The sequence below is a fragment of the Phodopus roborovskii genome, unplaced genomic scaffold (genome assembly GCF_943737965.1).
Source record: "Phodopus roborovskii unplaced genomic scaffold, PHOROB, whole genome shotgun sequence".
Classification (NCBI taxonomy): domain Eukaryota; kingdom Metazoa; phylum Chordata; class Mammalia; order Rodentia; family Cricetidae; genus Phodopus; species Phodopus roborovskii.
The window spans coordinates 73,699-101,352 of record NW_026125240.1 but is presented as its reverse complement, the minus strand read 5'-3'; the positions used below and the strand labels follow the sequence as shown (position 1 = coordinate 101,352).

Below are 27,654 nucleotides of genomic sequence, written 5' to 3'. Positions count from 1 at the left end.
TTCTGCCAAAGAAAATATGTACATTTGAAAAAGCTTTAAATTACCTTTGAGAAAAGGCTCATCAATTTACAGTTCTTTGCACAATATGAAATATTCACTTTATTTGCTCACTTACTGAATTTTAAGAAAAGACAAAAAAGACAAAACTTTGTTGGATGAAAAATATTATAATTTGAATGTTAAATTTCTTAGGAGTCAATGTTTTTCATTGATTACCATTAGTATGCTTCCTTTGAGAATTTGCTACTTTTATCTTTTGTTTGTGTTTCTGTGAGTTATTAGGTTCTTATAAAATTGTTATGTATCTTTATTTAATCTGATATCTTACATCTATATGTCAAATATTTCTCATTTGTTACTTGTCTTGTAATATGTGTAGCAGTATTTGAATATAAAATTATATTTACTAAAGTTTTACAATTCATACTTGTGAACTCATATACCGTTATCCTTCTTATTCCCCTTCTATTTCTATAGTTCCTACCAGTACAATAGTGGCATGATTATTCGTGGTGAGAGAGGGACCAACCTTTCCCTTTTAACAAGTATCATAATGATATTATGTATGGTTTTTCTTTGGGACCATGGGCTCTCCAATAATTGACACAAAGACTTATTTTTAATTATACATATTCAGTCAATAGCTGAGGCTTGTTATTAACTAGCTCTTACAACTTAAATCAACCCATATTTCTTATGTATGTATTACCACATGGCTCTGTATCTTTTATCAACATAGTGAATTCATCTTGCTTCTGTCCTTGTCTCCTGGTGACTCCACCCTTCTTCATCCCCATGCTCTCTCTCTTTTTTTTTTCCTTTTTGCTATTCCTGTCTAACCTCTTCTTGCCTAGCTGTTGGCCATAAGCTCTTTATTAACCCAATGAGAGCAACACATCTTCACAGTGTACAAAAAGACTATTCCATAACAATACTAATTCTTTGAGAATTTCATACAGTATATTTTGATCATATTCATTCCCCACTTCCCCCCTAACTCCTTCCAGGTCCCCCATTACCTCCCCACCCTAAAGATATCTACTTTTTTTTTTTATTCATAAAATGTGTTTCTTCCTTTGCTGGAGGTGAGTTTTTTGGTACTATTGACAATCTATCATTTCACCATTTTCTTCTTTTCATATAATCCTTTAATCTATTAAGAATTTCCTTTAGTATATGGTAGGAAATGAAGATCACATTTTTCCTCGAACAGTGAACTAATTTACACTGTTTGTCCTCTGTTCTTTCCTCATGATTACACCTGGTTTTTAAGCTTATATGGCTTGTTTGGGGGCTTCCATGCTGTTTCATTGGTAATTTTTCCTTATTGTTATTGAAATTAAATAGTCTTAATATCATATTGTTAGGGAAATACTTAGGAATACTATATCAAGGTAGTCAACAGACAGTATTACCTGGCTTAAAATTTTCATATTTTTTCAAAGAATTTTATCTCATTAGTTATCAAATGTATTCACTTTAAACCATATCTCTGAAGTTGCAATGTGTCTTATGATTAGTATTGGATGTAATCATGGAAGGTATATATCTGTGTGCTAAGCTTGGTACAACAAGTATATGCAGCATAGTCACAGTCATCTAGAGGAATAATATCAATAGGAATTTTATTACATAAAGGGATTTTTTTTAAAACATGAGATTATATGATGGGCCTGGGTAGTTTAACAATGGAAATTTGTGCACTGAAGAGGCTTAGAACTTCGTAGCTGCCCAGTCCACAAAACTACATGCCTCAGTGGTTTTGCTCTGGTGGGAAGGTGTGGAAGATTCACTGGCACTGAGTCCATGCTGAGGGGCCTATGAAGCTAGCTAAAGTCTGGTGTCAGTGGATGATGATAGCAACTTCAAAAGATGTTCTCACTCAGAATGAAGGGAAGGCAAATGACATAAGCTGCCATTTCCTTGGACCGCTTCATCTCAAGCCTACCCACTAGAAGGTGCCATCAAGTTTGAGGGCTCTTTTTACCCATTCATTTAATCATCCCTTGAAGCATTCTTGTGAAAATAGTTGGGAAAATGTGTTCTCTAGCTCATTCTAATTCCCACCACACTGACAGGTAAGACTAACCATCTTAAGTCCATCCCTTGAAACCCAACCACATCTCTATAGCCATACTTAAAAGCCAAATAAAAGCATTAAGATCATAACTACACATAATACGACACAACTATCCCATGTACAACCAAAACATGCACTAATTCTTCTAGAATAGATGCCAGTGTCTCAAAGAATGCTTGATTTTTTGGTATCATATAACTTGAATGGGATATTATAGACTTAATTCTTAGTGCTGATATTACCCCAATCAGTGTTGTGTTATGTGATAAATGAACAGAAGAGGAAAAAATACCCCATGAATTTCTGCTTAATAAAGGTGCATACATCCTGTGGTGGTTTGCATGAAAATGGCCTCCTTGGACTCATAGGAAGTGGCACTATTGGGAGGTGTGACCTTGCTGGAATAAGTGTGCTTTTGTTGGAGTTAGTTGAAAGAAGTGTGTTATAGGGGATGGGCATTGGGGTGTCAGAAGCCTAAGCAAGGTCCAGTGACTCTCTTCTTGCTGCCTGCAGATCTACTGGAGAACTCACTCTGGGTTTCTTCTCCAGTACTGTCTTCCTGAATGCTGCTATGCTTTCTACTATGATGATAATGAATTAAACCTCTGAATCTGTAAGCCATCCCTAATTAAATGTTTTTCTTTACAAGAGTTGTGGTGGCCATGGCATCTTTTCACAGTAATAGAACATTAAGATGTATGTACAACCATATTAATAAAATAGAACCCAAATATTTATTTTTAGAACTTTAATCTTAATTTCTTTATTTTCTTAATTTCTTTATCTGGTCAAGTCACTATAACTGGTATTCATAAGTACCTTCTACTATGCATTTCCTTTTCCTTCCATCCTCTACAAGTACCTCAACAGGTTGGTCTTGGTCGTTGGCAGAGTTGGCACTCACAAACAGCTGGAGTCAGGTCAGCCTTAGTAAGTGTCCATTTATGTCCATTTACTCTACTATGGCCACTTTGTTCATAGGAAATGGCAGGGATGGCAAGGAAAAGTGGTTGACTATTGTCTACAAAATGGGTCATCCTACCCTCTTGATTATTGACATCTTTTCCTCATGAGGTCATCTTTTGGTGAGTGTTTATGTAGGATGCAAATATCTTCATACCTCTTGTCCATTTACAGAGGACTATCTATATATGTCTTCCCCAAAGGTCCTTTTCATGAATTTTCCATCATTATTCTTACATGTTGCTGAATATTTGGCCAAATTACTGGTTATAGTTCATGAAGCTATTATAATTTCAGTGTGGCCCAGACAAAATGTACAAACATGAGTGTGAGCCTAGTTTTTGCTGCTATGGAAATGTCCTGCAGGGATGTCCCAAAAAAAGGACTGTAACCTGGTATCTGTCCACTTCTGGATGGTGTTAACAAATGTGTAGAATCCTCTTTTAATCATACTCTCATTTTTTCTTCCTCAGCCATCCTTCATGAGGCTGAGGATGAAAGAATAGTTGATGCTTGAGACAATAAGATACTGTATTGGGTGAGAACCACATACATTTGGGTGACTTATTTTTCATTTATTTATTATATATATTTTTTTACTTAGAGCTATAGTGTGTCATAGTATGTTGATACATATTATTTAATGGGACTTTGAGAATTGCAATAACACAGCGAACATTTCTGTTCTTGGGACAATTTTATATCCATATAGAATGTATCCTGATACTATTCACTCTTAATCTTTCTTATCTTTTCCTCACCCCAGATGGCTCTGTTCTTGTTAGGTATTTCCTCTCCAACCCTCATGTCTTTCTTTGTTTTTGTACAGGTCTTGAGTAGATAGTCATTGCTGCTGTATTAATGATGTTGACAGCCATGTCACGCCAAGAGGACAGCTTTCCACAGCACCCTTCCCCATTCTCTGGCTCTTCCAATCTTCCTATCTCCTAGTCTGTGATAAGACCTGGAGGAATGATAAAGAAGCCTACTTTATGGCTGAGTACTCAACAGTCACATAGTTAATATTTGACCAGTTGGGAATCTGTGTATTAATTATTGGGCTTTGCAAAAAGAGGCTTCTCTGACATAGGCTCTATTCACTTTTCACATGCTAGTCCACATGCATAATCATAAATATTTAAGAAGCAGTTTGGCTCTGTATCTGTTTAGCAAAACATCAGTAGTACTTCCCCTGTCACCTCCCCATCCATAGGCTTTTGACCAGGTTTATAGGACCAAGCATATATTCCAACCCACAGAGCAATTCTCTAATACAATTTGAAACCAATGGACAACCCCCTAAACAGCCTTACTATAATTGCACTAGTGACCTATTTTGCCTGACAAATAGGCTTGTTGTAGCATGCAGGATTTACTGTTCAGAGACATTGATGACATTTCCCCTTAGCAAACTACATAGCACTTTTGAAACAAGTGGGAACTAGCTAGCATGGAGCAAGTTTCTAGCTTGATTTCCACTTACTTTTTCTATGTCTTGGAACCCAAATGTTTGTGTCTACCCATCTAATTCTACGAGGCAACCAAGAGTAATGGCAGTGACATGTATTATTTGGAGAGCCACTGGCCCACAATTCATAGAGGTATCCAATATCTGTCATTGAGATTTTTGTTTAAAAATGTATGTTTTCTGATAGTATTATCAACCTATACAGGGTACTTCTGTGTAAGTGTTTTAAAAATTATACTTTTTAGTTTGTTTGTAGAAGTCTGTATGTGTTTTTCCTTACATTGTAGCTTTGGTTGAAACTCTTCCCCCAACCTCCACCTTTCTCCTACTCCCTCTTCCCTGACCCCATTTAAACCTTTCCACTCTACTGTTCTCCTTTCTATTGTCATATCATATGTGTTTTGCTCCCTCCCTCTCCAGACAAAAGGCTTAAAATCCTCATTTATGAATCCTTTCTTGCTTTTTGTCCTCGACAAAAACTCCAACTGAAACACAGGCATCTAAAATTTTCTGTCTAGGACCAAATTATGAGAGAGAGTACAGTGCCCATCTTCCTTGTCACAATACCTGTACTATTTTTTTGTTCCCTCCAACTTTACTTGGACTGGTTTTAGTTGTGAGATTTTTCTTTTTTTTTTTTTTTTATTAATTCTTCAATTTTGCTGCTTGGCATATGACTGCTTGGATTATCTTATTTTGGTTTAGTTTTGGTACATTGTATATGCATATAAATTCATCCATATAGGTGTTTTGGTATTTCCTTATGATTTTCTGGATTTCATCAATTCCATTGTAATATGCCCTTTTCATCTCTGATCATATTAATTTAGGTCTTTTCTCTTTCTTTTGTTAATTTGTCAAGAGCTTTGTCAACCTTGCTTACTTTTTTGAAGAACCTGTAATGAGATAGTCCTTCTGTGGCACTGACCACGCCCATTGGGGGTGGAGCCATGGGCAGAAGTGACCTGTGGAAGGAGGTTGGAGGAAGAGCCGGGAAAAGCTCTGGCTGGCGGGACTTGGACAGGAGAGCATCGGGTGGAAATTGCTGGTGTTCATCTGTCTAGGCTGTAAGTTATTTCTCCTTGAATAAACATCTATTCAGCCTATTTGTTTATCCTGATCCTTATTTAACCACAATAAGAACCACCTCTTTGTTTCATTGATTGTTTTTAAATTTTTTATTTCATTGATATTTTAATTTTTTTTTTCTTGTGGGTGATTGTCATTGTTTTTTCCCATCTACTATTTTAGAATTTGGCTTACTCTTATTTTGCGTGGTCTAAGGGGTATCACTTATTTATTTAAGATCTTCTGTATTTTGGAACACAGGTACTTAGAGCTATAAACTACTCCCACAGACCAGCTTTTACTAGAGCCCCTAGCTTTTGCTAGGTTGTGTTTCATTTTCCTTCAGTTCTAGAAACTTTCTTTCTTTCTTTCTTTCTTTCTTTCTTTCTTTCTTTCTTTCTTTCTTTATTTTTATTTCTTCAATGGTGCATTCATGATTCGGTAATGTGATGTCTCATTTACATGAGTTTGTGTACTTTCTGAAGTATCTCTTGCTGCTAATTTCTCATTTTGTTCTGCTGTGATAAGATAGACTATAGGAAATAATTTCAATCTCCCCATATTTATTTATTTTTTTTCCTGGCAGTAGCGTTTATTGGGGGTGGGGGCATTAGTCCTTCTTGGCTGCCGACTTCCTCATGACCGCCAGCACGTTGCTCAGCTCCTCCCGTTTCCTCTTGGCGCAGATGTGCGTGCCCACCCTCTTCTTGATAAACTTGAGTGCGCGCTTGTCCTTGGACACCTTGAGCAGCTCCATGGCGCGTTGCTGTCGCTCGTAGGGCGCGAAGCCGCACACCTCTGGGATCATGTCCCACAAGAACTTGGTGTGCTTGGTGACCACCCCCCCCCCTCCAGCTGTACCTAGGCTTGCTGACGTTCTTCGTCACCTTGTGGCCCTTGTTGAGGTCCACGGCCATGGGATAGCGCAGGGCCATGGCTGCTGCTTTCCAATGGCGGCCGCGACAGGAAGCTCTCTCCATATTTATTAAGAATTTCTTTGTGTTCAAGAAAACTCTGAGATTTTAATTTATACATAATTTATATATGTCAGAATGGCTAGAGTCAAAAACACAAATGACAGCTTATGCTGGAGAGGATATACCCCTCCATTGCTGGTGGGGGTACAAACTTCTATGGTTAATTTGGAAATCAATATGGCAGTTTCTCAGAAAATTGTGTATCAATCTACCTCAAGACCCAGCAATACCACTCTTTGGCATATAACCAAGGAATGCTCAATCATACCACAAGGACACTTGTTCAACTATGTTCATCATGGCTTTATTTGTAATAGTCAGAACATGGAAACAATCTAGATACCCCTCAACTAAAGAATGGATGAAGAAAATATGGTACATTTACACGATGGAGTTTTACTCAACCCCTGATGTGTTCTACACATGATCTGTTCTATTGGTAAAACATTCTACTGAGCTTTTTTTTTTTTAATTGAAATTTTCATGTCTAGCTCCATTTCAGTTTTTGCTTTCTTATTCAGCATTTCTTTTTATTTCTTAAATTCTTTTTTCCCATCCTGACTTTACTTCTTTATATCATTCAACTGTTTGTCTATGTTCTTTTAGATTTATTAAGGCATTTATTTCTATTATTTTAAAATACATTTAGGAGTCACATCTAGAGTTCATTGGTTCAGTCTCTCTGGATGATCCATGTTGAGTGAGCAATTGGATCAGAGTTTTGTGTGTCTTTAGCTTAGCTGGTCTTGGTGAGGTTAGGTGATGCTTTAAGTTCAGTTATAGTGATACTCAGCACTGATTTGTGTGGTTGTAGCTGAGGTAACTCCCACTTGACTGGTTGGGGGCTTCTGACTTCATGAAGGGAGTACATGTGGTATAGAGGTACTAGAAGTTGAGTTTCATAATTTTATTATTTCTTTAACTTAGTTGTGCTCTAATACCAGTTTGGATTCAATCATGTTGTATCATTTCCATTTGGTGATGCATTTTTTTATGGGTGATGCATTTTTAAATATGGTGGGTCAGATAACATGATAGGTTATAAATAGTCTTTTTCTGTTCCACCAGTTAATCAGCCTCAAATAATGACATGGAGGCTTATTATTACTTATGAAAGTTTGGCCTTTAGCTTAGGCTTGTCTCAACTGGCTATTATCCCTTAAATTAACCCATATTTTTATTAATATATGTTTTACCTCATGGCTTTTTACCTTTCTAAGGGTAGAATGGCCATCTCCTCAGGCAACATAAAATTGTCAGAAGCAGTCTTCTCACATGTTTCTACCCCAAGTTACAGGAACTCACTCTTTTCCAATCAGTGCCTATGTTTGAAGTGCAGACAGCCTTTGTAGTTGATACTTAAACTTTGATTTTTAGTTTTTTTTTTTTTTTTTTTTTTTTTTGGTGGGGTGGTGTTCTGCAATTTTAGTCCTTTGCTTGTAGTCTAGAGGCTCACTTAGGGGGTCACATAGAAGGCTTTTGGGTGTTTATGCTATGAAACTGGGAACAATGAATCTCTGAACACATTCTTTTCCTTCGCTCCTTTATTCAAAGAGAACATTGACTGTAATGAGCAAGATCATCACATTTCTTAGTTTTCCCGATGTGTTCAAAAGTGTCACATACAAATCATTAAATTCCTTCTCTTTCCTCATTGACTTATCAGGATTTATTATCCAATGTACCTATTTTGCATATTTTAAACAGTTGAACAAATTAATTAGTATTCTTTAGACACCAGTGAAGTCTTTAGCATTTTTTAGGTGCTGTTGATGAGGGTTAGCTCTAGAAACAATGAATTTCATTAGAGCATTTTATCCTTAAAATTGGTTTTTTCTAGACCTATAGAATGAGAATATTTTCCAAACCCCATTTATATTCAGGACTTAGATTCCCTGTTATTTTTGTAGACAGTAATTTTTTTTAGTAAGCTCCCTACAGATTCCAGAAGTACACAATTGATAAATTTTAAAAGAAATTCATTTGGAGCCAATTTGGTGCATTCATCCATGTACAGCTCCAATCTACACTTTCCAACGAGGCTTAATTCTTCAAATTTTAGACTTCCACAGAGCTTCTAAGAACAACGAGAGAAGTAATGGATTCTACTCTCTCATCCCTGCACTGTTTAAAATTTAAGTGTCTTTATTCATGTTCTTAAACTGAAACCCAAATGTAAATTTTCTCTTTGTTGCTTCACCAATAGAGATCTCCCTTTTCCTTGTTTTAAATTTTGGACACCTGCCCTGGGTAGTTAGTCTTATCTTCTTAAGGATTTCCTTTACGTATCCTTTTCTTAGCATTTGCTTGGGATATTGTCCCCTTTTCTTTCTTTATATCCAGGTGCTTCTAGTCCTCTTAACAAACTGTAAAATGCCCCTTTTAGATTTTTGCCTTATTCCATTCCATCTTCCTGTGTAGTGAATTTGTAATCTCTGGAACACAGGTCGTTACCCAGAATGCCAAATGTAGGTCAGTTGATGCTGCTAGGAAAAGCACAATAAGATAGGGAAGCATACATTCTCCTTTTGCTTATTATAGAGAAAATGCAAGCTACACAGAGCTTCTTTGAGAAAAATGGTGACTCTTGCTTTCAATGTGGAGTATCACTCTAAACAAATATTCATTACAAATCAAAACAAATGTATGGACAAACTACATATGTAATGTTCCCAACATATAATGAAATATTTAAAATAATCATCTTTCTACCAACTTGTAGCATCTTTACTATGTACACAATTCTGACAGTTACCATCCATTCTTATATTAGATTTGAAAACATTATTCTTGATGACATCTTAAAGCAGGTGTAAAGAAAACAGTGAAGAACTATTTAGGGAGGGTTGTGAGACTCCCCATTCTCTATAAGCTTGCTAACTGAAAGGTACCACTGAACCATGTTTTGCTATTCTCCAGAGTGGCATAGACCCTGACTCTTCCATTTGGATTAAAGCTACTTATGGGGCTTGTTCTAACAGATTTTAAAAAATGAAGAAGTAATGAAGTCTGACTACTGAGACCTGAATATGAGCCATTGTGCCTTCCACCTTGCTCTCTCTGTCTTCACTGCTGTCTATGGTTAAGGCCAATTGCTGGCCATTTTGTGCCTAAAAATCATGTAGTCATGAGGAGAAGCAAGACATTAAGGCCAACATGATTCTGAGAGCTCTTGCTAGCCACAGTGTGAGTGACATTTTTGAAGCATATTTTACAGGCCCAGGTGAACTTGGGAAGTTTGCAGCTTCAGTGTGTGCCTTTTGACTATAATCTCAAGATCACTGAGCCAGAGACACTCAAACCTCTATCAAATGCCTGATTTACATAAGCTGTGACAAATAAATGCATGCTGTTTAAGACTGCATCATTTTCAGCCCTAGCTGATAGTAGAGATCAAATTATTGATTTCAAAAATAAATTTTGATTCTGGTAGTACCTGTGTGGAATGGGAAAGGGTGTCAGTTCTATCCTGAAATCATGTTGCAGGCACTGTGCTTGGCATGGCTCTGGGCAGCTGCCATGAGTGACAAGGCATGCAGGGAGGCCATGGCCTGTGCTAACAGTACTGAAATGATGTGTTAACTCTATCTGTTCTATTAATTCTTTAAGCATAAAATTAAATTTAGAGAACAAGAAGGAAGAAATAAAGAGAGCAATTACTAAGGACCGAAACTGTTTCCAGAATTGGCTGAGGCAAAAGCAACAGCACCCAAGGACACATCGACAGCATCTATGATTTCGTGGTCTTACTTGCTGCTAACTTTGATGCGATGATGGTTTTAAGTCCTTGATTTGACCTCCAGTGGCATTATCAAATGTCTCCAGGCTGTTTTCTTTTCCCCATTCTGTTCATTCTCCTTACTCGGTGGCAAAAGGACAGCCCTTCTTATTTGATATGCAACCGTCTCTCATTTTTGTTAGGATTTTTTCCCCTCTTAGGATAGCTCTAATTTTCATCTGTCATCACTTTGGACTCCATTCTACCTGTCTACTTGATTATTTATTTGTTGAGTCCCCAGGATTGCAGCTGGAGTCTCCTATTATCTATTCAACCGCTGTGGTACACTCTCACTCCACAATCAGCTTTAGGCACAAATCCCTGCTACCAAGGACACTCATTCAAAGCAACATTGTTTACAGAACAGAGTTGTTATGATTGCAATTAGGAGAAATGGATCTCAGTAGAGATGCAAAGGAAATCATCTTCCTTAAAGGTCCTTAATTCTTAAATACTCTTAGCACACTGTCACCATCGTTGTCTGACATGGGCTTGCTACGCTCCCTCTTTTCTTTATCTGCCATTAAATGCCCTGCCACTACATGAACTGGGTTACAAGTTTAGATTTCAAACTGCAAGAGGTAAATGGGCCTAGCTGTTCACCTGATAAATGTTAATTCAAGTACAACATTTATAGTAAAAGTTTTTAATGTTAAAAAGTTCCTGCTGGACATTGGTGGCACACGTCTTTAGTCCCAGCACTCAGGAGGGAGAGGCAGATGGATCTCTGTGAGTTCAAGGCCAGCCTAGTTTACAGAGCTAGTTCCAGGACAGGCTTCAAAGCAGTATAGAAAAACTGTCTCAGAAAAACAAAAACAAAAACAAAAAAACAGTTTCTGAGCTTACATACATATACATGTACACACAAGTTTCTGAAATAGAAAAGCTTTTATATCACTGGGAAGCCTAATCCTGTTTTATTCTTGACCTTCTGTGCCTTGGTTATTTAGGTTGTTTATTTGTTTTTAGTCAGTAAGACAGTATGGCCCTGGTTGGACTAGAACATTCTATGTAGATCAGACTGTCTCTTGAACTCACAGACATACACCAGCCTCTGACTCTTCAGTGCTGGGATAAGGACATACACTGCCATGATTACCTTTCCAGGTTAGTTTTTACTTGAGTATTTTTTTTTCACTTGGCTTTGAAAGCTTGGACTAAATGTCTTCTTGGTATGTGCATATGGTCAGACAACTGGGGGTTTTCTTTTACTTTTTGTTCTGCATGTTGCCCGAGATCCTAGGATTTCTACTGCTGAACAAGAACATGACGAATAAGGAACTTGTTCAGAGTTTAAAGATGGAGGTGGTACAGCACTCACAGCTTACTGTAGCATTTGAAAAGTCAATGGAGCCACTTGGGCAGGGGCATCTTGTCCACCTCTCATATTTCACACTTGTATATTGAATTTCACCATTTAAAAACCCCATACCATCCCCATCTTTTTTTTTTTTAATTTTTAACATGCTGTTTAATTGAGCACAGTTGCCTAGAAGGCAAGAGTACAAATATTTCTCCAGCATGTCTCCTAGAGACCACTTTACCCACTATTCTGTTTGGCTGCTAGCCTCTTGTCTCTCTCTTCAGCAATGGTGAGGCGGATTCCTTTTCCTCGGGGGAGAGAAATCCATGCTTTGTTGCCTTTGTCAATAACAAAAATGTTAGAAAGCCGATTGGCAAAGCTGTTGCCATTGGCATCTTTCACATGAACCACATCAAAAGAGCTAGGATGTCTCTCTCTGTTGGTGATCACACCAATTCTTACCAAGTTAGCACCTCCAGTCACCATACACAGGTTACCAGTGTCAAACTTGATGAAGTCGGTTATTTTGCCTGTCTCCAAATCAATTTGAATGGTGTCATTCACCTTGATGAGGGAATCAGGGTATCGAATAGTGCGAGCATCATGGGTCACCAGACGTGGGATTCCTTTGTGCCCACAAAGATCTTTCTCACTTTGCACAACTTGTACTTGGCCTCCTCAGGTGTAATACGATGAACAGCAAAGCGACCCTTGGTGTCATAGACCAGACAGAAGTTCTCTCCAGTCTCGTCATAGCTGATGACATCCATAAATCCAGCAGGGTAGGTTATATCGGTCCTGACTTTGCCATCAATCTTAATGAAGTGCTGCACACAAATCTTTTTTACTTCATCTCCAGTCAAGGCATACTTAAGTCTGTTTCTCAGGAAAATGATTAGAGGCAGGAATTCCCTCAGCTTGTGAGGGCCAGTGGATGGATTAGGAGCAAACACTCCGGTCAATTTATCCAGCATCCAATGTTTTGGAGTGGCTACACACTTCGGATGTTTCTTGGGACCACGAGCCAAGGCAATACCATCCCTTCTTTCTACGATTGGATGGCCCTGGCTATGTCACTTGGTAGTGTTATTCTCTCTCGATGTGTGACAGTTCTGGTTGATATTTACCTCTGTTGGATTCTAACTTAGGGAGTTGCCACTGAGTTTGAGCCCCCATTATTGATCCCTTTCAACAGCTTTTATCATCTGGTTTCTCTCCCTTGCTCCAAAATAAGGTAGAAGGCCTCACAGGTTATTGTGAAACACGTTCCATTTTTTTATTTATTTTTATTTAATTTTATATAACAAAGTCCAATTAAATGGAAACAAACATTTATACACAATATTTGGGAATTTGGGCGTCGTTCTTTCCAAACTACTTCCTGCTGGTAAGGGGCGCTGTCTTGGGGGATTCGAAGAAGATTCAGATATCCTAGCTGTAGTCTGTAGGGCTGTTTTGTCCAGCTGTTTGGAATGTAGGATCAGCTTGTACTCTGTTTCAGGCGGTCTGGCGTGATCAAGCCACATTAGTCTGGAAGGAATCCACATCTTTTCATTTTCTGTGGAAACAAAAATAGAAATACTTTTCCCCAGTAACTTGTTCTTCAACTTAAATTTTGGAGTCAAAGCGTTTTGTTTTTTTTTTTTTTTTTTTTTTAATTTATTATTTTACATGTCGATCCCAGTTTCCTCTCCCTCCCTCTCTCCCTCCCTTCCCTCCAGCCCTCCCTCCCTCCTTCCCTCCCTTTTACCCTCTCTGCCCTCTCCCATGCACTCTAAACCCCCTCCCCTCCCAACCCCCCCACCACAATACCATATGTAGGGGAATGCCATCCAGTTGGGGTCATGTAGATCTGACAGGTCCTATGAAGTAGGGACTGGGGCTTCTCTCCTATCTCTAGAATAAGGCAGCTATCCCTCCATTGGGGATATGTTTGCAAAGTCCTTTTGTGCACCAGGGATACATCCTGGCTCCACTGTCTGAGGTCTCTTAGACTGCTCAGACCTTCTGGCTGAGACCCATATTCAGGGGGGGTCCGAGTCAGTCCCCTGTTGGCTTCCCAGCTATCAGTCTAGTGGCCCTTAGCTCCTCCTTGTTCAGGTAAGCTGTCTCTATGTACTTCTACCGCATGGTCTTGTCCTCTCCATCTGCTTCTGGGTTCTAGTTCGACTCAGTGTTTATGTATGGGTGTTTGCTCCTGTTTTCAACAGGCATTAGTTGAGGACTCCATGGAGAAGTTAGTTGTTGATCTCACTCTCCGGGAAGGGCATTTATGATAGCCTTTCCACGGGAGCTGAGATTGTTGGTTGGGAGCAGTCTTGTAGTTCCCTCGACCTTTCTTTGTGTTCAACTTTATCTTCAAACCAATATTGGCTCCCTCTTTTATGTTCTCTCTCTCTGTCTCTGTCTCTGTCTCTCTCTCTCTCTCTCTCTCTCTCTCTCTCTCTCTCTCTCTCTCTCTCTTTCTTATTTTCCATTCCTAACCAGGCTCAATCCTCCTGGTCGCACATGCCTTCCTCTCCTCCCTCTCATTTTCTCCTACTTCTCTCTCCATTAGCTGTCCTCCCCCACTTTACCTGAGGTCTGGGGGACTTGTCCCTTCCCAGTTCTGTGAGGGACTTTATATGAATCTCTTAGAGTACAACTTGTATCCTAGTTCCTCTGGTGATGTGAATTATAGGCTGGTGATCATTTGATCTAGTTCTAAAATCCATATATGAGTGAGTACATACTGTGTTTCTCTTTTTGTGACTGGGTTACCTCATTCAGGATGGTTTCTTCAAGTGCCATCCACTTGCCTGCGAATTTCAAGATACCATTATTTTTTCTGCTGAGTAGTATTCCATTGTTCAATTGAGGGGCATCTAGGTTGCTTCCAGGTTCTTGCTATTACAAATAGTGCTGCTATGAACATAGTTGAACAGATGGCTTTGTTGCATGGATGTGAATCCTTTGGGTATATGCCTAAGAGGGGGATTGCCGGGTCCTGTGGTAAACTAATTCCCATTTTCCTGAGGAACCGCCATACTGATCTCCAAAATGGCTGTATGACTTTGTACTCCCACCAGCAGTGGAGGAGTGTTCCATTTTCTCCACATCCTCTCCAACATAAGTCATCACTGGTGTTTCTAATTTTAGCCATTCTGGCAGGGGTAAGATGGTATCTCAAAGTTGTTTTGATTTGCATTTCCCTGATAGCTAAGGATGTGGAGCATTTTCTTAAGTGTCTTTCAGCCTTTTTGATTTCCTCCATTGAGAATTCTTTCTTCAGTTCTACCCCATTTTTTAATAGGGTTATTTGGTGTTTTGTTGACTAGTTTCCCGAGTTCTTTGTATATTTTGGAGATCTTTTCCCAGTCAGTGGGCTGCCATTTGGTCTTGTCAACTGTGTCCTTTGCCTTACAGAAGCTTCTAAGTTTGAAGAGGTCCCATTTATTAATTGTTTCTTTCAGTGTCTGTGCCCCTGGAGTTATGTTCAAGAAGCGGTCTCCTATACCAATTTGTTCAAGGCTACCTCCTACTTTCTCTTCTAAGAGGTTCAATGTGGCTGGATTGATGTTGAGGTCTTTGATCCATTTGGACTTGAGTTTTGTGCATGGCGACAGACATGGGTCTATCTGCAGTTTTCTACACACCCTCATCCAATTGTGCCAGCACCATTTGTTGAAGATGCTGTCTTTGCCCCATTGTATAATTTTAGCTGTTTTGTCGAAAATCAGGTGTTCATAGGTGCGTGGATTAATATCAGGATTTTCAATTCGATTCCATTGGTCTACCTGTCTATTTTTATGCCAATACCAGGCTGTTTTCAGAACTATAGCTCTGTAGTAGAGCTTAAAGTCAGGAATGGTGATGCCTCCTGAAGTTCTTTTATTGTATAGGGTTGTTTTGGCTATCCTGGGTCTTTTGTTTTTCCATATAAAGTTGATTATTATCCTTTCAAGGTCGGTGATAATTGTGGTGGGATTTTAATGGGGATTGCATTGAATCTGCAGATTGCTTTTGGTAAGATTGCCATTTTTACTATGTTTATCCTACCTAACCAAGAGCATGGGAGGTCTTTCCATTTTCTGGTATCTTCTTTAATTTCTTTCTTTAGAGTCACAAAGTTCTTATTATATAGATCTTTTACTTGTTTGGTAAGCGTTACACCAAGATACTTTATGTTGCTTGTGGCTATTGTAAAGGGTGATGTTTCTCTTAAGTAGACTTTTAAACATGGCAAAAAGTGACAAAGATAGTACTTTGTTTTTCTAGAAAGGTTCTTTCCTAGGACATTTTATCTAGAAATAATAAATAAAAAGAACTTTCTAGGTCTTAAAATAGAGGTGAATGATACTGTCTTTCAATAATTTATTTTTGTGTATCAATGATTATTTTGATAGATATTTGTATATTAATAGCTACAAGGCAGCATTTCTTAGAAAGCTTACCTAGCCGTGGACTTTGGTAGACATCTCCTCTTCCAAATATGTAACTGTACATACATACACACACACACACACACACACACACGTGGATTAAGTTATTGTAATAATTTTTCTCATTACTGTGACCAAATAGCTGACAGGAAGAAAATTAATGAAGTAATTCTCATTTTCCTTTTTGTCAGCCACAGTATCATTTTCATTAGATATCTCACTGTTAAATATTATTAAATTATATAGTAGTGAGCTTGCATACTGTGGTATGAATGAGAGTGATCCCCATAGGCTCAGCTATTTTTATGTTTGGTTTCCAGTTGGTAGACTCTTTAGAAAGGACGAGGAGAAGGTGTGTCATTGAGGGCTTGGCTTTGAGGTTTCAAGAGCTCACACGAAGCTTAGTCTTGGTTTCTCTCTGGTGTGTGTTTCTGGATCAGTTGTAAGCTGCTTCAACTACTCCTACAGTTCCGTGCCTGCCTGCCTGCCTGCTGCCATGCTTCATACTATGATGGGTATGGACTTACCCTTAAAAAATAAGCATGCTCCCAATTAAATACCTTCTTTTAAAAATTACCTTGGTTCAGGTATCCTTTTTATAGCAATAAAATAGTAACTGAGACACACAGCAAACAGGGTAATGAACCTACTAGGAACCACACAGAGAGGTAGTATTAGTTCCAGGTCTTGAGACATTAAATCCCCATCTTCAAAGCCCATGCGTTTTTAACAACATAATTTTGCTTCTATTCTGTCCTTGGGAGAATAAGAGAAGTCAGTGAAAACCTTTCTGGGATGCAATTAAAGTTCTCAACAGAGGGCTAAATCAAGGAAGCACTTGCATGTGCTAATTGAGCTTCGGGTTTCTAGGGTAATTGAATTATATGAGTTGTAGATTATGTTACCAGTGTTATTTGCAGATAATGAATTTTTGAAATACTGTGGAAGACATATTGCCATGTCTGGACCTGGCATGTGCCTCATCAAAACACCTGTGTCTATGGTAAAGGATTGTTTTCCAAGATGGTATTAATGGGAGTGGGTTGCAACTTCTGGAAGGAGAGCCTTTTCTGCTTTGTGTGTATATATGCCATTGAAGCAGTGAGACCTCAGATTTCTAGTCTATTCTTTGCATCTTCAGTGGGAGGGAAAAGGCTTTTGCTCTGCCACATGTTTACTAACCTGATGTGCTGTCTTGCCACAGGCTCCTAAGCAACAATACTGACTGGGAAATTATAGACATCATAATTAATTGGCTCACATGATGATCTAGGCTGACAAGTTTTCAGTGCATAGCCCCCACTATAGATACCCAATATGTTGGTTTGAAAGAAAATGACCCTTAAATGGAGTGGCACTATTGGGAGGTGTGGCTCAGTTGAAGTGAGTGTGGCCTTTTTGGAGGAAGTGTGTCACTGTGGAGGTGAACTTTGAGGTCTCATTTATGCTCAAGCCACACTCAGTGTCTCAGTTCACTTCCTATTGCCTTTGGATCAAATGTAGAATTCTCTAGCACCATGTCTGCCTGCATACTGCCATGCTCACCACCATGATGATAATAGAATACTTCTAAAAGTATAAGCCATCAATCACTTCAATTAAATGTTTTCCTTTTCAAGAGTTGTCGTGCTCATGGTGTTTCTTCACAGCAATAGAAACTCTAACTAAGACACCCAAGAAAGCCACTTGGCAGGTATAGCCCCAAAGTTATCAAACTTGGGAAGTGCAGATAGTTTAGCTTAAGACCCAAAGCAGGGAAAACTGCCCTGCTTAACGGCAGCTAGGCAGAAAGAATTCTCTTCTAATTGATGTTTGTTTGTTTGTTTTCCCTATTGGGGCCTTCAATAAATTGTTTGAAGCCCACTCTTATCATAGTCTGTCTTTTTAAATGTTTACCACGCCCACAGCACCCACAGATGGCAAGAATGTTAGTTAACTATCTGGACTTAATATTCACTCAACTAAGAAGAGGAACAGACTGAGGAATAAGTTTGGAACAAAGTGAAGCAAATGGTTCCCAATGGCAGAATTCTGTAGCAGGGCCTGGCAGAAACAGTGTGGAAACAAGAACATGACATATTTTGGATAGCTGTGATGGAATAGGGAAAGGAACTTATTGGGTGAAATGGTCTTTGAATGGATAGAGAAACATAAATAGGTAGTCTAATAGTGTTGCAGGCCAGCTCTTCTCCATTTCAAATTCTCATAGAGAAGACATCAGGAAACAAATACCGTTGAAGGATATTAGAGATGATTTCTGCTTTATGTTAAAGCAGATGAAGTCTGAACAAGGTTGCTAATGGTAAATACAGGGTATACTAGAACAGAAAACTGTTGAAAGAAAAGAAATACAACATCAAATTAAAATACAAACTGAACCAGGCCACTGACACTCTCATGTCCCACATCAAAGGTGCTATAAGCCCTGTTGCTAGTCTCTGTTGTTGAATTCAGGAAGGGTTCTATGAAGTAGTGTTGCATGTTGGCCTTAACCATCCACACAGTTGACACTGCTTCTTTATGGATGGCAAACTCAGCATTGGCTAATGGCTTGGAGAGCCAGACAGTGGCTGTAACAGGCGGGCTACAGTGAGCAGAACAGCAGGGATGGACATGATTAGTATTATAGGAACATGGGAGTTATTTCAATTAAACACACACACACACACACACACACACACACACACACACACACACATCCAATAAGCAGCCAAGAGCAGTTTATAACTCTATAAGTTACTGGGGGACCCACTTTACACCATAAGTTTGTGATTTTGGATTTCAAAATTACCTCTTTAGTGTTTCTCATGTAAACATTTCTTCTAGCATGTAGCTGTGAACCACTAAAACTATTTTCTTCTGCATTTCTCAATTACAATTCTTGGCAGTGTTCTTGAGAGTGCTGTTGCCTGAGTTAAGTAGTTTAAGTATGTTAAGTGGATCTTTAAACACACTATAGTGAACACAATGGGGACATGTACTTTCTGGAGAACTCAAAAATGCTGGTTCCCAATTTGCGAAGCATTTCTCATGTTCACTCTAGTTTTTATATTCATTTAAAATCTCTTAGGTTAAGTTTAAGCTTTTAAAAAGTTATTTTTAAGAATTGAGACACAATACTGATACTATAAGAACTGATCAGGTCTTGACCTAATGGTTTCTTTGTACTTAGATTTCCTTTAGGGTATGTTTTGCTAAGTGAAACTTGTTAGTACCTTTAAATTATCTTTCCTTTTTAAAAGAAATGTATTTTCACACAAAAATGAACTAAAAAAGATACTATCTAGGAAATATAAGAAAACACTTCATACATATATACACTATAGATGAATTTATTGAGTTTATGAATTCAATATTATAAAACTAAAACAATTATTTTTTTATAAAGCTTCATGTGGTGCAACAGAGTTTTCAGAGACTAGACAGTTTAAATAAGAACCATCATGGTTATTATAGAAATGAGGGATGAACACACCTGAATAGAAAGAGCTAGAGCAGCCACAAGTGAAAACAGATGAATTTTAGGGGAACTTGAGATGACCTTGGTGAATTCCAAGGAGAAAAGTTAGAATTATATCACTGTGGAGTCGATGATGCTTCTGGAAGAAAAAGATGATCAAATATGAGTGTAATACTGTGCTGGCTAGTTTTTATCAACTTGAAATAAATTAGAAAATAGTTAACATCTCCTGGGTTAACTGGGAGGGGTAGAAGGGAGGGAATGGGGGATTGGAACTTGAGGGATCAAGAAGACTAAGATGGGGGAGGAAATAATGGAGGAGAGCAATGGAAGAAATATTTTGATAGAGGAAGCCATTATGGGGTTAAGGAGAAACCTGATGCTACAGAAATTCTCAGGAATCTACAAGGATGACCCCTGCTAAGACTCCTAACAATAGTGGAGATGGTGTCTAAACATTCACCTTCCACTTTAATTAGATTAGTGTCTACCCTAATTGTCATCACAGAACCTACATCCAGTAACTGATAGAAGTGGATGCAGTGAGCCATAGCCAAGCACTGGGCTGAGCTCCTAGAGTTCAGTTGAAGAGAGGGAGGATCAAATGATCAAGGGGAGGGGGTGTCAAGAGCATCCTGGGGAAAACCACAGACAACTGACCTGAGTGGGAGCTCAAGGGCTATGGACTGACAGCTGGGGAATCTGTATAAGACTGAAGTAGACCCTCTGAATATGGGTGACAGTCATGTGGCTTGATCCATTGCAGGCAGGCCCTGGCAGTGGGATCAGGACCTACCTCAGGTTCATGAACTGGCATTTTGGAGACCATTGCCCATGGTGGGAAACCTTATTCAGCCATGAGACAGTGGGGAGGGGCTTGGTCCTGCCTCAACTTGGTATGCCAGACTTTGTTGACTCCCCAAGGAAGGCCTTACCCTGCCCCCAGGAGTGGATGGGGGTTGGAAAAGGGAGAGGTTGGGAGTGGGAGGAGAGGGAAACGGAGTTGGTGTGTAAAATGAAAAATATTTTTTAAAATAAATAAAATTAGAAAAGAAAATCTCCCCACTCGACTGGCCTGCAGGCAAGCCTCTGGTACATTTTCTTGATTGAGGCTTGATGTAGGAGGTCCCAAGTCACTGTGTGCTGTTTCACTCCTGGCCTTGTGGGCAACTCATGAAGAATAAGCCAATAAACAGCACTCCTCCATGGTCCCTGCATCAGCTCTTATATCCAGGTTCTTGCTTTACTTGAGTTCCTGCCCTGACTGTCTTCTATGGTGAACTGTGATGTGGAAATCTATCCATCAGGGTACAAAGAAAACGGAAAGCAAGAAATGTTTCAGAAAGAAGAAATTAAGAAACAATTGTGTATCAACATCCAAAGACTTCTATGTATCCTGAGTATTTTGTATTGAATAGTAATTACTAAGGTGACTTTTGAACAGAGCAGTGAAGTTTAAGGTTGATTAAACAACCACAGGCAGCAGAAATCATATACAAGTAAGGACAATCAGACTGCCTTTAACTCCGTGTTATTCAGTACCTAGTGCTGCAGACGTCAGAAAGAGCCACTGGTGACGTAGCAATACCAGCCATTAGAGGCTAGGCTCACAACCAAAAATATTTTATATTTACCAAAGAGCCTGCTAGCAGACTCTTTTCACTCTCTGTGTTCCCTAGCAGACCCAGTCCTTCGGACTCTTCCCTAGCACTGCAAGAGAACACCAGCTGCAGCCTCCTCTTCCCCCTCTCTGTGCCTCCTGTGGTTCCCATAGACCACACAGTCCTTGTCTCCCTATATTCATCATTGCATCCCAGCCTCTAACACCAGCAGGCATTCCCTGTGGGCACAACACCCAAGCAGGCACACAGGCATCACAGTCTCTGAAGCTCTAGAGACCAAGGAATAAAACACCCACCTAACAAAAACAAATCCAGAAATCAGCACCATAGACCTATAATCAATCCAATTCCAGATGTCTAGATGACAATGTAAAAACACAGTCAGTAACAGCTAGGGTAATACGTGTCCATGAGAGCCCAGTCATCCTACCACAGCAGGCCCTGAATATTCCAACATAGCTAAGGCACAAGAAAAAGATCTTAAAACTACCTCTATGAGGATAGAGTTACTTAAAGAGGAAATTAATAAATCACTTAAAGAAATCCAGGAAAATGCAAACAAACAGTGGAAGAAGATGAGTAAAACTGCCCAAGAGCTGAAAATGGAAATTCGATCAATAGAGAAAAAACCCAATCTGAGGGAATTCTGGAAATGAAAACTTTAGGAATTCAAACAGGAACTAAAAAGGCAAACTTTATCAACAGACTGCAAGATATGGAAGAGAGGATCTCAGGCATTGGAGATTTGATAGAAGAAATTGATAAATCAGACAAAGAAATGTTAAATCAAAAAATTCCTGACACAAAGCATCCCAGAAATCTGGGACGTCAGCTCAAAGGCCCAGAGAATATTTTCTTTTTTTCCTTTTAATTTAAATGAGAAACAATCTTATTTTCATATCAAGCCCAGTACCCTCTGTGTGCCATCCTCCCATTTCCCCCATTATCCCCTTATCCCCCCCCCATTCACTCTTCAGGGAGAGTGAGGCCTCCCATGGGGGATCATCAAAGTCTGTCACATCATTTGGGGCAGGACCTAGGCCCTCCCCAAAGTATCTAGGCTGAGAGAATATCCCTCCATAGGGAATGTGCTCCCAAAGCCCATTCTTGCACTAAGGATACATACTGGTTCCACTGCCAGAGGCCCTATAGACTGTCATTGTTCCACAACTGACACCCACATTCAGAGGTCCTGGTTCCATCCTATGCTGGTTTCCCAGCTGTCAGTCTGGGGTTCCTGTGCTCCCATTTGCTCAGGTCAGCTGTTTCTGTGGGTTTCCCTGGCATGGTCTTGACCCCTTTGCTCATCACTCCTCCCTCTCTGCAACTGCATTCCAGGAGTTTGGCTTAGTGCTTAGCTGTGGGTGTCTGCTTCTGCTTTCATCAGCTACTGAATGAAGACTCTAGGATTGCATTTCATCATAGAAGAAAAATTCCCTAACCTAATGAGACAACTATAAAGGCACATGACATATAGAACACCAAATAGATTGGACTAGAAAAGGAAGTCCCCTTGCTACATAATAATAAGAATACTCAATATACACAACAAGGAAAGAATGTTAAAAACTGAAAGGGAAAAAGATTTTATATATATATATATATATATATATATATATATATATATTAGAATTATATCTGACTTCTCAATGGAGACTCTAAAGGTTAAAAGGGCCAGGGCCTATGTGCTGCAGACTCCAAGAGACCACAGACACCAGCTCAAACTATTATACCTAGCAAAACTTTTAGTCATTATAGATGGAAAAAATAAGATTGTCCATGATAAAGTCAAATTTACACAATATCTATCTACAAATTCTGTTAAATAAAAAGGTGCTAGAAGAACTCCAACTTAATGAAACTAACTATATCCATGGGAATACATGAAATAAATCATCTTAGACCAGCTAAATCCAAAGGAAGGAGAAACACACACACACACACACACACACACACACACACACACACACACACACACACACACACGGAGAGAGAGAGGGTGGAAGGAGAGGGAGGGAGAAAGAGACAGAGAGAGAGAAAGTCACACACACATACACCACCAGCACCAAATAAGAATCAATAGTCACTGGTCATTGTATTCTCTCAATATCAATTGTCTCAATTCCCGAATAAAACCGGCACAGACTGTCAGAGTGGGTGTGAAAATAGGAACCATCATTCTGCTGTATAAAAAAAGCTCAGTTTAACATCAAAGACAGACATTATCTCAAAGTAAAGAGTTGGAAAAAGATTCTCTAAGCAAATGGACTTCTTTAAAAGGCAAGCTGGGGTAGCCATTTTAATATCTAACAAAATATACTTCAAACCAAAAGAAATCAAAAGATATGGGGTAGGATGTTCCATACTCATCAAATGAAAAACCAACCACTGTGATACTTCAATTCTTAACATCTGTGTCCCAAACACAGGGACACCCACTTTTGTATAAGAAATATTACTAAGGTTTAAATCACATACTGACCTGTATACACAAGTAGTGGGAGACTTCAATACCCAACTCTTACCAATGGACAGGTCATCCTGACAAAAACCAAACAGAGAATATTGGAGCTAATAAACATTATAAACCAATGGACCTAACAGATGTTTACAGAACATTTCACCCAAAATAAAAGAATATACCTTCTTCTAGGACTCATAGAACAGCCTCCAAATTTGACCATATACTCGGTCACAAAGCAAATCTCAACAGATACATAACAATTGAAATAACTCCTTGAATCCTATCTAATCACCACAGATTAAAGCTGGGTATCAACAGTAACAGAAACAATACAAAGCTTGCAAACCCATGGAAACTGAACAACTCTCTAGTGAATGAACAACAGGTAAAGACAGAAATAAAGAAAGAAATTAAAGACTTGAGAATTCAATGAAAATGAATACATATCATACCCAAATTTATGAACACAATAAAAGCATTGCTAAGAGGACAGTTCATAGCACTAAGTGCCTAAAAAACAAAACAAAACAAAACAAACAAATAAACAAACAAAAACTCCCAAATCTGGGGAGATCTCATACTAGCAACTTAACAGCACAACTGAAATCTCTAGAACCAAAAGAAGTAATAACACTCAAAAATGAGTAGATGGGGCGGGGACACTCTGAGTTCCTGTAGGCTGGATCCTTGATACCCATCCCCGGGCTTCTGCTAAAGAGGCCTCAGCTGGAGAGTGCCAGGCTCACTGAACATCCTGAGTCCCAGCCTTCGGGATCTTTGACCCCATCACCTGTCTTCTGCTGGGGCCTGATCTTTGACCCCCATCACCAGGCCCCTGCCTGAGGAGAGACCTCCTAGAGATCTTGGACCACCCAGAGATACAGACATCGAACTTCTGACCCACCTAAGCCCACCTGGGGAGTATGAGAGAGAGAGAGAGAGAGAGAGAGAGAGAGAGAGAGAGAGAGAGAGAGAGAGAGACCCCACCTACACCTACTGGAAGAAGCGACAAAGAGACTGCAATACAAGAAAACACCTAACAATAGAAAGACAAGCATAACACCACCAGAATCAAGGGACTCTACACCAACTAGATATGAACACCCCAAGCAGATGAAGCAGAAGAAAAGTACTTAAAATTATCATCATAAAAATGATAGAGGCCCTCAAAGATGATGTGAGAAAATCCCTTAAAGAAATGGAAGAAAATGCAAACAAAAACTTGGAAGAAATTAACAAATTTCTTAAAGAAAATACAGAAAGCCAAGAAAAAACAAACAGGTGAAGGAAACAGTTCAAGACTTGAAAACTGAAATAGAAACAATAAAGTAAACACAAACTGAAGGAGTGCTTGAAATAGAAAAGCTGGGTAAATGATTGGGATCTACAGACACAATCATAACCAACAGAATACAAGAGATTGAAGACAGAATCTCAGGCAATGAAGATAAACTAGAGGAAATAGATTCATTGACCAAAGAAAATCTTAAATCCAACAATTTCTTAACAAAACATTCAGGAAATGTAGGACACCGTGAAAAGGCCAAACCTAAGAATAATAGGCATAGAGGAAGGCAAAGAAGCCCAGCTCAAAGGTGCAGAAAACATACTCAACAAAATCATTGAGGAAAACTTTCCCAATCTGAAGAAGGACATACCCATGAAAGTACAAGAAGCACACCAAACACCAAATAGACTGGACCAAAGAAAAAAGACCCCTTGACACATAATAATCAAAACACCTAACATATACAATAAAGAAAGAATATTAAGAGCAGCGAAGGAAAAAGGTCAGGTAACATATCAAGGCAGACCTATTAAAATTACACCTGACTTCTCCATGGAAACTCTCAAGGCCAGAAGGTCCTGGATAGATGTTCTGCAAGTACTAAGAGTCCACGGATGCCAGCCTAGGCTACTATACCCAGTAAAACTCTCAATCACTATAGTGGGAGAAAACAAGGTATTTAATGACAAAGCCAGATTTTCACAATACCTATCTACAAATCCAGCCCTACAGAAAGTTCTGGAAGGAAAACTCCAACTCACGTAACTTAACTACACTCACAAGGACATAGGCAACAGATAATCCCACTTCATCAGAGCCCAAGGGTAAAGCAGAACAAATATATTCACAATACCACCGCCAACAACAAATCTAACACAAAGAAGCACTAACAATCAATCGTCCTTACTCTCCCTCGACATTAATGCTCTTAACTCTCCTATAAAAAGACACAGGCTAACAGAATGGATATGAAGACAGAATCCATCCTTCTGCTGCATACAAGAAACATATCTAAGCTTCAATAATAAACATTACCTCAGGGTAAAGGACTGGGAAAAGATCTTTCAGTCAAATGGACCCAAGAAGCAAGGAGATGTAGCTATCCTAATATCTAACAAGTTATACTTCAAACCAAAATTAATCAAAAGATATGAAGACGGTCATTTCATATTCATCAGAACAAATCCATCAACATAAAGTCTCAATTCTGAACATCTATGCCCGAAATACAAAGGCATCCAATTTGTAAAAAAAAAAAAAATGCTATTAAAACTCAAAGATCACATAAAACCTCACACACTTACAGTGGGAAACTTCAACACTCTGCTCTCACCACTAGACAGGATCACCATTCAGAAACTTAGCAAACAAACAAAAAAACTAATAGAAGTTATGTCTCATTTGGGTTTAACAGACATCTATAGAACATTCCATCCAAACACAAAAGAATAAACCTTCTTCTCTGCTCCACATGGAACCTTCTCTAAAATCAACCCCATACTAGGCAGCATAACAAACCTCAAAAGATACAGAAAAGTTGGAATAGTCCCCTGTATCTTATCAGATCACCATGCTTTAAAGTTGGAAATAAATAACAACACAAACAAAACAGAAACCATACAAAATCATGGAAAATGGACAATGTGCAATTGCACCATACCTGGGTCAAAGAAGAAATAAAGAAAGAAATAAAGGACTTCCTAATATTCAATGAGAATGAGAACACAACATACCCAAACTTATGGGACACCTTGAAAACAGTGTTATAAGGGAAGTTCATTGCACTAAGTGCCCATATGAAGAAAACAGGATAGTCACATTAGAAAATTAACAGCACAACTGAAAGCCTTAGAACAAAAAGAAGAAAACTCACCCTGGATGAGAAGACACCAGGAAATAATCACTTTGAAGGCTGAAATCAATAAAATAGAAGTCAGGAAAACAATACAAAAAAACGAATACAACAAAGAGTTGGTTTTTAGAAAATCAACAAGATAGACACACCTTTATCCAAACTAGCAAAAAGCAGAGACAGAACATGCAAATTAACAAAATCAGAAACGAAAAGGGAGACATAACAATGGGCACAGAGGAAATCCAAACAATTTTCAGGTCACACTTTGAAAACCTGTATTCTACAAAATTTGAAAATGCAAAGGAAATGGACAAATTTCTGGATAACTATCACTTACCAAAATTAAATCAAGAACAGATAAACTACTTAAATAGGCCTATAACCTCCAACGAATAGAAGCAGTCATCGAAAGCCTTCCAAAAAAAAAAAAAAAAAAAAAAAAAAAAAAAAAAAAAACCCAGGGCCAGATGGCTTCAGTGCAAAATTCAAGGAAGAGCTAATACCAGTACTCCTCAAATTGTTCCAAACAATAGAAACAGGTTCATTACCAAACACTTTTTTCCAGGCCACAATCACCTTGACACCCAAGCCACAAAAAGACACAACTAAGAAAGAAAACTAGAGACCAATATCCCTCATGAACATTGATGCAAAAATGCTCAATAAAATACTAGCAAACAGAATCCAAGAATACATCAGAGAAATTGTTCACTATGACCAAGTAGGCTCCATCCCTCCCTGAGTTGTTGCAGGGTTGGTTTAACATATGAAAATATAAAAATGTGTCCATCACAAAAACAAACTTAAAAAGGAAAACCATATGATGATCTACCTAGATGCTGAAAACCCCATCGAAAAATTCAACACCCTTTCATGATAAAGGTCTTGGAGAGATCAGGGATAACAG

The 27,654-nt window shown here is 38.8% G+C and overlaps 1 protein-coding gene and 1 pseudogene across 1 annotated transcript; both read right to left on the bottom strand.

Moving 5' to 3' along the window:
- Positions 1-6,171: 6,171 nt before the first annotated feature.
- On the bottom strand, positions 6,172-6,514 carry LOC127227567 (60S ribosomal protein L36-like; annotated as a pseudogene).
- Positions 6,515-11,857: 5,343 nt separating this feature from the next.
- On the bottom strand, positions 11,858-12,813 carry LOC127227557 (40S ribosomal protein S4, X isoform-like). Its single transcript, XM_051191954.1, is given in 3 exon segments — positions 11,858-12,269; positions 12,272-12,685; positions 12,765-12,813. Coding segments are annotated over 3 exon segments (858 nt in total). The 3' UTR covers positions 11,858-11,874.
- Between the last annotated feature and the right edge of the window lie 14,841 nt (positions 12,814-27,654).